Below are 12,149 nucleotides of genomic sequence, written 5' to 3'. Positions count from 1 at the left end.
CATCACGCTCTCTCAGATATGTGTCCTCACGTACGGTGTTTGGGAGTTTCTACTTAGAAGAAATGTTGTTTACCCTTCACGCCCGACTTGGTTTTGGGCTCCGAGGAGCATCCAAAGCATTCTCTCTCTCTCGCTGTCTTTTTTTTTTTTTTTTTTTTTAAGGGCGGTGCTTGAAAGCCGTGGAGCATATACACTCTTGGTATGAGCACTTGAAAGGAATGAGTGCTAATGCATCTCCCCGCGCGCTGTGTCGTGACACGGACGGGCCATTTCATGCTTGTTTTGTTCCTGCATACATGTCAAATCACCGCACGTCACCGCGCGGTAAACAAATGGAAATAAAATAAGTAAAGTGAGTGCCGTGCACGTCTCCGAGTGTAACGAGGCCAGGGAACAGCACAAAAAGCGTTCCCACACATCCTGGAATACCTGAAAACTTGGCACTATGGAATGGTGCCAATTTGCCCCCAAAATGTCCTGGGAAAACAAAGGTTTTCCTGGAAAACCTATTATTTTTGAGTGACGTTTTCCAGTCCTGGAATGATATAAAAATTGCCCAAATGCCCGACATTTTACAACTTTTTGATGGTAGTTCTCCCGTCATGGAGAAGTAATGGAATATATCAATATGGATCCTAAATGTAATGGAATATGATGCAAAATATCTCTTAATATCCTGCGGAAGTGGTCTGGAAGCGGTCCTCGAAAACCCGGAATTTTGCAACATGGTTGGTTTTCAGTCATGGAAAAGTCCTGGAAAATTATTTATTTTTACAGAGTGAGAATCCGGACACAATTAAAAAAAAAAATAATAATAATAAAAAATAAAAACATATTTCTAACCCAGACCACTGGGGATTTCATGAAGATCTGCCCTTTTTAATTATTTTTTAAACTTTGATTGAGACAAAAGCAACACTTTTATCGAGTCTTAGGTCGAGTGAAGAAACAACAATTAAGCAGAAACAAGAGTTAAAGGGGGAATAGCTTCCAGCGGCGCGTGGGGTCTCCTTCCTGTCGGCCGTTAGAGCCTCTGATCTGAACTCATCTTCCCCACGACGGTAAATAAAACATCACTGAAGGAGCAGTAAATAATGTAAAGACACCGGGGGCGGGGCAGAATGGAACCTGCCCACCAGGAGGAAGTGGAGCGTTAAAAAGTGGAGCATTTTTCAGGACAGCCCTCGGGCTACAGCGCCTCGCGCCCAAACTAAACTACCGTTCTAAGCTCGAGTCTCCCAAATAGTCCCGGATGCCGGGCAATATGTCTGAGGTGTGCCGTAATTGTTTGCTCCGTCTGATGTCGTGTTAAAGTAAACCAGAGCAACGGCTGTTGCTCGGGTTCCTTTGGTTTTTGAATCATGTTTGTTTTGCAGCAGCTACAGCCATACTGTATGTTGCCGTGCACGGGGAGCCTTTTGAAGGGGTAAACTGGAATGTTTTTCAACCAAGCTGCAATACTTAGTTCAGTACAACGGGGCAATCGTGGCTGCGGCAACCGCAATTGCCCCATTACAGGACCTATGCAGCTCAGTGCGCTACATAGTACAATGTGTCAAATGCGGTTTCTGAGGGCAAAAGTGTCTCCTTGTACGATTTATACGCGCAGCTCAGTGCAATATGTAGTACAGCAGGGCAATCAAGGTTGCCGTGGTCACAAATGCCCCATTGTACTACCAAGGGCAGCTCAGATCCGTAGTAGTGTGGGAGTATCGCCGTCACCGTGGTTGCAATTGCCCTGTTTTTGTAGCTTAGTGCAATATGTAGTGCAGTGGGTAAATTGCAACTATGGCAACCGCAATTGCCATGGTTGAAATGGCCAAATTTGACTACCTAGTGCAGCTCTGTAAAAAACAGTATGTCGAAAAATGGGGCGATCGCGGTTTTTGCCTCCATTTTTAAGTTGTCTTCCTGTCACCTTTGCTCCTCTACATATGCTCAGATGGTCTATTTGGCTGTGAAACTCCGCCCATCTTTCAATCCTCCCCGACCCCGTTGGCCTTTGCATTCGCTCGCCTCAAAGAGAACAGGGAAAGTCGCTGTAATGACATTGGTTTCCAAAAACCCGGCTGATTGTGTCGCTCGACTCACATCTGCTGCCAATGGAGGATCAAACGGCGGCGGAGCCCTGATCGAATTAGAGGCTGTCCGTGGTGGAGATATCGAGTATTTTATAAAAGCCACAGCGCAGGAGTTAAAATGTCACTGTGGATCAATTCTGTTTTTCTCTGTAATGGGGGTGCAGCCAGCACTACAATCTGCATTATATTTAACACGGAAATACTGACCTGAACCAGGAGTTGATGGCAGTTCATCCATATTTGGCAACCTTGTAAATCCTTTGCTTTTAGGCTAATTTTCCTGGTTTATTGTTTTACTTTTAGCCTTGTTTTAGTTGAATGTTTTTTTTTTGTTTGTTTATTGCATATTTGCCATTGTTTTTTTTATTGTTCCTTATTTTATTTTTTGGTTTATTTTATTGTCAATTGTTAGGTTCATTGCTTGTCATGTTAATGTTTTTTTTTTTATCTTGTAAATTATATGTTGCATATTGCCATTTTTTCTATTTTATTATTATTATTATTATTATTATTATTATTATTATTATTATTTATTATTATATCTGTAGTATCTACCCATCTATATATCTAGTAATATTATTAGACGCACATATTTCCATTCACTTCCCCGACTTTATATTACACTGACTGTTCTAGGGCGGGGCGATATATCGTTATGTCAATATCGCGATATGACACTAGATATCATCTGAGATTGCCCAACATCACAGACTGTTCTAATCGATACCTCGACCTGTTTGGTCGTAATATCCTCTTTACCGAGGATTGTTTCTCAGTCTCTCAGCCTCATACACATCTTGGGAAAGCACCAATAGTCCTCCCAAAAATATCATCAAATGATCACTATCCGCTGGTGACTGTTGGTCACGCGGTGGATGTTGCCATATCTGTTTATTCTTCTGGTCGCCCTCCTTTTACACCTGTTCACCGGCCACGCTCGCAGGAGTCTTTGCCTGGATTGAAGTTTTTTGTGATTTGTGATTTTTGTAGTGTCTCGTGTTGTTGTTGTTGATGATCCACTGATATTTTCTGCACCAAAAGAAAACTCTGTTCCAAGAAATAACATCGCTATCGATAGTGTGATATTTGATTTTTGGGGCCCGTATCGCCCGACGCCAGATTAGTTTCATTATTTGGCTCTCGAATTAAGTGTATCTGGCAGAGCCTTGAGTCGGAAGTATCTGAATAATCTTGGGGTGAGTGACACCATCACGCTCCATCCGCTGATGATTCAAAGAGCAGGTGCTGCCGCGGCGCCCGGGGAAGAAGTTGACTGATCAGCGACACTCCCCGCGACGCATCTCTCTCTCTGTATTAAAACCAAACTCTCTCTCTCTCTTTTTTTTTTTTTCTTATCCCCCCCCCCCCCCAGGGTTTATTAAGTGGGCCAGTTGCCATAGCGACGCTTCGGTGTGAGGATAAGACGTAATGGGTCTCCTGACGCAGCTCGGCCTCCTTCTCTGGAAGAACTTCACTCTTCGGCGGAGACAAAAGGTGAACAAAAGGTGAGGACGAGCCTCCCGTCGGAAGTCGACGCTGGTCTGAGAGAAATTTGGTCAAACGTGGGCCGGGGGGAGGTGAAGGGAGACGGGGGGGGTGGTGGGGCAGGTTGTTTCATCAAGGGCGACTAAGGTATTCATTTTGGGGTTGGTGGGGATTTGCCATTGACGCGAGCTGACCGCCTCCAACCACCACGCTAAAGGAGAATGAGAACAAGCTGATCTTCAAGGAATTAGAGGTGACATTTGGAATTGATTAACATTAGAGACCCATCTCAACAAAACTAAGTCCAGGGTCCAAATTGGAGTGGGTGGCGGATGAGGAATGTTAAATGGTTTGTTTGTGGACGGCGAGTTAAAAAAAACAACCCAAAAAACAAAAAAACAACCAAAAATACCCTCTCTATGGCTGTGACTCTAACTGAGTCACAGCAATAAATGTCAGCCGTCGCTTTCGCATCCTTCCGGACCCAAACCTATGAGTCAGAGTTACAGAATTTAACATTATTATCACGGCCCCTTGCCTGAGCCGATGCATTCCGTTCTTTAGGGAAGCCATTACTGTGTCTCTCAGCCTCTGGGAAAACTTAGTCGGCCTCGGTCGTTACCCCCGTGACCTCGCCCTCGTTACGGCACCTGTCTCCCTCCCGCCGCCATAATGTTCCAGGCTAATGATGTATTGTACGCTGTTTTGTGATGTCAGTGTAATAACAATAATAACAACGGCTTTATGTTTTGTTTATTCAAAGCGCCTTTCCAAACAGTCGAGGACGCTGCGAGCTAATAAAAGCGCTGTCGGATTTACCAGCAAATTGCTCGCTCCGTGCGATTCATGTGAAAATTAACCACCGCCCGGACTGTATGTGCGGCGAGGTCAGGTTGATACAGCAGGAATAGCAGGAAATGCGTGGGAATAGGGTGATTATTATTGTCCTTCCATCTTCACTCCTATTCAGACGTTAAATGATTAACAGTGGCAGACGCCTCGGAGCTCAGCCCTTATGTGGCCAAAGGAGGCCAAACCATAATGACCTGACCATAGTACCGTTTACTCGCACAATATAACTTGCATGTAGTACGTGAATACTTTAATATTTAGTCTCCGCCTCACAATATTTTGATGGAAGTTGCCTCTTGTGTGATCTTTAACCTTCCACTGACAGGTTTTGTCATTATTCATTAGATTAGCTTTCGTCACTAGAAAATAGCTGGAGGCGTCTCGGATATTTGACTAACGGGAAAGAGTTTGTTCTTGATTTTATTGTGCTTTGTGCCACCATTAAACGTCCCTACTTTCCAGTGTTTTTGGGGGAACTTGGCCCAGCGTCATTCGTCCATTGAGTTCCTGCATCAACCACAGGTCCTTGGTCAGTGAATCCACAGTTATTGCTGATATAGTCTTCGCAACGGCTCACTGAAATTGTTTCAGGGAGTAATGGGAAGGACTCATACACAGTAGTGGAAATGACTCATAATTTGAGATTGATTGACTGGTTCCTGGTGAATTCCGTGATCCTTAGCCTTGCATCAACGGCAGACGTATCTTCCGCCGACTGGTTTGGTCGTTGGATTACATGAGACACCGGATTGGCTCAGATTAGGCGTCTCGAATATGTGACTATCGGTGAAAGAGGGATTCTCTTGAACGATTGTGGCTCTGTGGCGCCTGGAGACATCTCTACCTTTATGTGGGCATTTTGGGAACGATTCGTTAAAAACCGAATATCCCATAACTCCTGAGTTATGGGATATTCCCAATCCTTGCGTCGCCAAAGGGGACAATAACAAGCATATAGTTGCACAAGACAGTCTTTCTTACTCCCTATACATAAGTGATAGACTGGGGGGAAAAAAAGTAACTAAAACGACTTCCCAAAAGAGCCCAATTCTTGGCATTATCAATTTTCGGGGCTCATTTGTCCGTTGAATTCTAATTCCGTAGTTGTCACAATAAGTGGCTCATGGGAGTAGTTTAAGGGTCTGTATAATGGAATGTATTCATAACTTGAGGTTGAGCTTCTGGTTCCTAGTGAATTCTGTGATCCGTGCAGCAATGACTGTTTGGTCTTCAGATCATCAGACATCAGATTAGCTTCGGTCACCAGAAAGCAACGCGGTGTCTGGGACTGGCCCAACCTCTCGCCGTCTACTCAGAATCGCCTTTTACGCTGCGTGTTTAAGTTAACTTCAGCCAACTCAAGAAAGCTCCGTGTATTTTCTCGCCAGGGCTACTGTTTACTATTTCTACGTCTTAATTTTCCCGCCGCGGCCTCCGGAGAGCCATCGAAATGCCGGAATATTAGGGCAGCGTCAACAGGAAATAGCGTTATCGGACGGAACCGGTGGGAGCTTTGCAAGGACAATGTGTCTTGCGATGAGCGCGTGGAGGTTAATGACCAATTATGCGAATGGCTCACCAAGCATTTCAAGGTTTTATAAGAGGCGTGGCACTGATTTTACGGCCCTGTCACTTCTTTTCATCGGCGGTGGAGATTATCCGTACGCTAAGATGCCTGGAAATGTCCAGTGGCAGATTCCTAGGGACTCGCACAACCCGTTCCTTTCCTTTCCCTTCTTGGGATTCACATTATGCTAATTCAGACTCTCAGCATGACTATGATTTCTCTGACATTAACGCTCTATTATAACATTACATTTCAGCATTTTTCAAATTCAATTCTCTCTCTTATGGACAAACGTTCTGCAAACCGTAGAGTTCACAAAAGCCCCTTCAATGTTTAACCGTATTATTTTCCCCAAAAAATGATTTTGATATATTTCACTATATTAGAACATTTACTAATGTGCTGCGGTTAAGTTGTTAATATATTATTGAAGAAGAAGTACAATACATTGGTATGTTTTGCAAAATATATGTGGACTTTGCGACGTACATACACTGATCACCCAAAAAATTAAAACCACCTGCCTCATATTGGTAGCTCCCCCTCCTGCCGCCAAAACAGCTGTGACCCGTGGAGGCGTGGACTCGCCCAGACCTCTGAAGGTGTCCTGTGGTACCTGGCACCAAGACGTTAGCAGCAGATACTTCAAGTCCTGGAAGTTGTGAGGTGGGGCCCCCATGATCGGGCTTGTTGTTCCAGCACATCCCACAGATGCTCCATGGGATTGAGATCTGGGGAATTTGGAGGCCAAGTCAGCACCTTGAACTGTTTGTCATGTTCCTCTAACCATTCCTGAACAATTATTGCAATGTGGCAGGAGGCCGCAGGCATTATCCTGCTGAAAGAGGCCACTGCCATCAGCCTTCTTCCATCGCTCCAAGGTCCAGTTCTGACACTAACGTGTCCATTGTAGGAGCTTTCAGAGGTGGACAGGGCTCAGCATGGACACTGTGAGCGCTCTGCAGCTACACAGCCCCATACGCAGCAAGCTGTGATGCACTGTGTGTTCTACACCTTTCTATCACAGCATCATTCACTTTTTCACCAGTTTGTGCTACAGTAGCTCTTCTGTGGGATCGAACCAGACGGGCTGGACTTCACTCCCCACGTGTATCAATTAGCCTTGGACGCCCATGACCCTGCCCATTTTTCCTGCTTCCAACACATCAACTTCAACAACTGACTGTTCACTTGCTGCCTAATACATCACACCCCTTGACAGGTGCCGGTGGAACGAGATGAGCAATGTTATTCACTTCATCTGTCACTGGTTTTAAAGTTGTAGCTGATCGTTGTATATACAAACATATTTTTATATATCTGGGTATAATTTACAATATTTGGATTTTGAGTGGCTTTTTATTGTTTTGTGCTATGAAAACCAAACAGTTTAACCTAACATGCAGATTACAGATTAGAATTAAGAATTCAATCTGTTATTCGGGGATTTTTGTATTTTGTGTGACATTATAAGGCTATAAATGGAAAGGTTCACCATGTTTTCCAACCAATGAAGTTCCTATGTGAACTCAAACACATGTTACTAACTGCATCACATTAAAAATAGATGGCGCTTCAGGGAGCCGCCCTTGGAGCATTCCTGCAGCATTTAAGTGTGTTTTCTTGACCGTTAACAGGCCTGTTAAATTGATAATAAGAAGCGTCTTGCTACTGTACCAAGCACTTTGGGTGAATGGTTGAGACCTCCATCCCAGTTCCCTCCACAGCGGGTCACCCCACCCGAGATGGTTTTGGAGGGATTTGAGCGCTATTCTGGGACGACTCTGGGTCGGCCGACGTCACCCGAGTGCGCAGCCCGGCTCGCTAGCCGGCCGGCTTGGAAGTGTCCAGGGACGCGTTTAAAAAGCCCAGGCGAGGGAAGGAAGGCAGCGAGGTGAAAGAGCTGAGACGCCGTTAACTCACAGCGGCAGCGTTGGAAACATCCCCGTTCGGCGTTCCCCCGCCATGTGCAATATCTTGGAATATTTATTCCTCCCGTCTCTGGGAAACCCACATTTACAGCGGAGTGGAATTATCTTCCTCATGAGAGATGTACAATACGATGCCGTGCAAATTGAAAAGTCCCACTCATTTGGAGTTCTGACACACGGTATTCGTCTCTGCAATGTAAAGACGTTTTGTCGGAACTAGTGCAGTGACCGCTCAAAACACGCCTGTTCGGAACGGGCCGACTGCTTGGCCTCCGGCATTGCTGCTTGCAGGTCTCTCGAGAGCCGCTCATCTAAGACAACTTCACACTCTGACTTGAACCGGTACAATACGCTCTTTCTCACGGGGGCTAAATAAAAACACACCCAAGTCACACTTTTGGATAAACTGACATGGCATATCGGGGGCTGTACTGTGGATGTTAGTGAGGCAGTCGCATAGCCCTGAAGCCCCGCCCAGCCTCACCCCGCCCTGCCCCGCCCCGCCCCGCTGCTGCACAGAGCGGAACGGCTGGCCGTTCGCTTGTTTATTTAAAGTTGATTAACATTCCACGTGTGGCGTGTCCCAACTGCACCAAATTCGACACTGCACGTCCTTGGGTCCCCAGCAATACACCCGCCAAGTGTGAAGTACATCGGAAGGAACGGTTGTCGAGATAATTGAAGGACGTGGGTACAGACTGACGGACAGATTCCTTCCTCTATTGTTAGACAAGCAAGAGAGGTGAATTTGGATATAGTGGTTTTACCTGAAAGCGGGGCTTCTGCCCCCCCCTCCCACATGCGTCAATTAGTTGGGTCTATCTTCATGGCAGAGAGAGAGTATGGATATACAGTGTAGTGATGGATTTTGTTACAATTTACATTTGAACTAACCCTCATGTTCAGTTTTGCACCAATATTGGTAATCAAACATTTCAAATTGTCAAACTCTTCAATTGTCATGGAAGATTTATCATCCAAGCCAGTAACTTTCTCGGGCTATGTGCTCCGCCGTGCCATAATCCATCCCTACTTCGCGGTGGATTTGGGTTAAATCTCTAATACTATTTTCTTGCCCACAGGTGAGGTTGGTGGTTGAGGTTCTGTGGCCGCTCTTCCTCTTCTTCATCCTGGTCTGGGTCCGCTCCACCAACAAGCCTGTTTTTAAAGACCAATGTAAGTACAAGCAGATGGTAGAAGCATCAATGGAAGAGAAATACATACATTCACACAGTCTCATTAAATCAATGGAATCCAATGATGGTTGAATGTCCACATCTATGACTTTGACAAGTGTGGCGTCCATATAACTAATGGATATTTCAGGACAAATTATGCAGGGGCTGTAGAGATTCTTGGGAAGCTATTGAGTGCATTCTAGTTTGCATATATATATACACACGCTGAAGTCACATCCTCATACAGTAAATGTCCATTTCCTATTTATGTTAGACTGTGTAGAAAGATTCCCCTGTCGTGCATATTTCATATTTTCAGTACTTCATCATCCTTGATCATTGCCCTTAAGTTGTCAGATGCCGGTGAGGTATCCAATTCAGCGGCGGGGGCGACTGTTTCTTCACGTTATTCATTTTATTATCTTCATTTCTCCAAAGGTCATTACCCAAACAAAGCCATGCCTTCGGCTGGAGTGCTGCCGTGGCTTCAAGGTATGATGTGCAACATCGAGAACCCCTGCCTGAGCCACCCCACGCCTGGAGAGACGCCCGGCCAGGCCAACAACTTCAATAACTCCATGTAGGTTTATTGGCGTGAAATGTCACAAGTTGAGGTAATTTAAAAGTTGTATTTAAGGAAGAAAAAATGAGACAACCATTATGCAACAGAGATATATACTTTGCATCAATGGAGATCGAATGGATCTTAGATATGTACATCAGCTCAGTTCAGTAACATCTTATATGTATTGTGAGGTATCCTTATAAATATGTTGTATTTGTAATATATCGCAGAATACGCAACGTATTGCCACTTTATTTTTTAAGTTACACCTTATTTTCCCCAAAAAATATTTTGTAAAGTAATTAAGTAATTGAATATATCAGAATAACAGAAAATGTTATGTGCTGTCATTATTTTGGTAGTAATTAAAGATTATAATATATAGTTTAGTGCGGGGGTGGTGTGGTTTAAGGAGCCATGCCTGTCTTGAGTCCAGGTATTGGGGCCCGGGATCAGAGGTGGCTGTACGCTTGTTGCTCGTCAGAGCGATCAACGAGCAACAGGTAAGTCACCCATCCCCCGCCCACAGACACGGGGAGAGGGTCTGTCATGACATGTGTCCACCTGCTCTCGGCTGGTTGCATCTTGCCACTCTCCACGATAAACCGGTTTGTTTGCAACCTCTCTGCCTGCGTCGGAGGGCCCTGAAAACGCTGCTCGGGTGGCGCCGCACGCCGGTATAAAGCCTTGATCATTTATTCAAATATATCTTTCAATATGTTTGTCCCTAACATCCGTGTCGGTGTGTCTCACCAATTGTAAGTTTGGATTTTTGGTGGCTGTTTTTTGTTATGCTGTGAAAATAAAACAAAACCAGCATTTAACCTGATACGCAAATTAAGTTGTGCGGGAACAATTAAGAATTAGGAATGTGATGTTCTGTGGTCACATGTTTATATTGTTTTGTTAAGTTATATAGCAAGAACCTAACCTTAATGAGGATAAGGCGGGTATGAAATGGCAAAATTTTCATTTTCTATCTATATAACTTAACAAAATATATTCTAGCTTTATATAATAATGTTGGGTAAAAGGTTTTCCACATTGCACTGCATTGAAGCACAGTGAGGAGCTGCAGCAGAGTGGTAAGTTTGGGAAGTTGCCAAGTTAAAATGTTGGAAGGATAAAATTGAATAAGGCCTGGCTTGGGGAAAAATAGCGAGCCTAATCTTATAAAGGAGATTATGTCAACTCTTGTCTTTCTTTTATAAAAAAAAACAAAAACAGAGTTGCAGGGATTTTGATCGAGCTGCAGACGCTCCTGGTGAACCGATCCCTTCTCTCCAAGGCGCTGGAGCTGGCGGACGACATCGACCAGTGGGATTCCTTGCTGTCGCTGCCGGACCCCTCGAACGGTATGTAGGAATCAAATTCAATTTGCGTGATCATGAACTGCAGTACAGAAAGCTCAGTTCTTCCTTTCCGTCAAGTACACCGGGCTACGACTAAAAGACTCGCCGAGTTCAAGTTAACGCCACACAGCAAGGTACAGTATACTGTTGGGAGGAATGCAATTTCGTCCTGCTGACTTACAGTCAGTAGGACGAAATTGCATTCCTCCCAAGATCTGCAAATTAGACAATAAAAATAAAAAAACAGCACTCAAGACAAGACAGGACATATTTCTATGACAAATAACAATCCAAGATGCATAACAATAAAATGTAGACACATTACAATAAAATGTAGACACATTACAATAAAATGTAGACACATTACAATAAAATGTAATGTAAAGAAAACTGCACCGTGCAAAGTGGCTGCATGTCTGTTATAATGACATTATATAAAAAATTGCTAAAAATGCATTAAATAGATGAAAAAAGAAAAGTAAGTAAGCAGTGTGGCGCTCCCTTGGTTTGAATGGGAGCACCGGTGTGTGGGTGTGGGGCAGGTTGAGATGAGTGGATGGGGTCAGCCGTGAGTTCAACCGTCTGACAGCCCCGGGGAAGGAGCCGTTGCGCGGCGTGGCAGTCGGTGCGTGCGGATGCTTCTGTCCGTTCCGCCGGATGACGGAGCGACGAGGTGCGCGTGCCAGGGGGGCGGGCGAGGTCCTCCACCGTGCCCGGAGGCCGTCCGAGCGGAGCGTGTGTGGGGCAATGTCTCGGGCGGAGGGGGAGAGCGACGTCGGGGATTTGCTCAGCCCTCCGTGCAGCCCCTGGGTGGAGCCGCGCGATAGAGCTGGCGAGGACGCGCTCGACGGCCCCTCTCCGGAAGGCGGTGGGGACGGGTGGGGCAGGACGGGTTCTTCAACCCCCGTAGGGAACCCAGTCGCCGCCGGGACCTCTCGGCCGGGGAGCCGTGTCGGTGGTCCGGGGAGAGGTCCCCCGTGACGTGTGCTGTACACCGAGAAATTCGGTGCGCCCTTTTCGAGTTTCCGCTGCGTAGCCGTCCCCCGCGGCGACGATCGACTTTTATTAATTTTTTTTGGTCAACGTTCAGAGGCGGAGTGTTGCTCTAGGAGCAGCGTCGTAGCAACGAGATGCTCAT

General features: G+C 45.5%; 1 protein-coding gene across 1 annotated transcript in view; it reads left to right on the top strand.

Annotated features, from left to right (window-relative positions):
- Positions 1-3,509: 3,509 nt before the first annotated feature.
- Positions 3,510-12,149, top strand: part of LOC307247444 (phospholipid-transporting ATPase ABCA1) — a gene marked incomplete at both ends in the record, with an annotated part of 207,431 nt that continues 198,791 nt past the window's right edge. Inside the window, 4 exons of the mRNA XM_080023597.1 lie at positions 3,510-3,575; positions 8,999-9,092; positions 9,533-9,674; positions 10,887-11,014. Coding sequence (XP_079879723.1) covers positions 3,510-3,575; positions 8,999-9,092; positions 9,533-9,674; positions 10,887-11,014 — 430 coding nt within the window. The remainder of the gene's footprint in view (positions 3,576-8,998; positions 9,093-9,532; positions 9,675-10,886; positions 11,015-12,149) is intronic.

This window comes from Zeus faber (genome assembly GCF_960531495.2).
Source record: "Zeus faber genome assembly, chromosome: 22".
NCBI lineage: Eukaryota > Metazoa > Chordata > Actinopteri > Zeiformes > Zeidae > Zeus > Zeus faber.
Note: the sequence above shows the minus strand (reverse complement) of the source record. Positions and strands in the feature narration are given on the sequence as shown.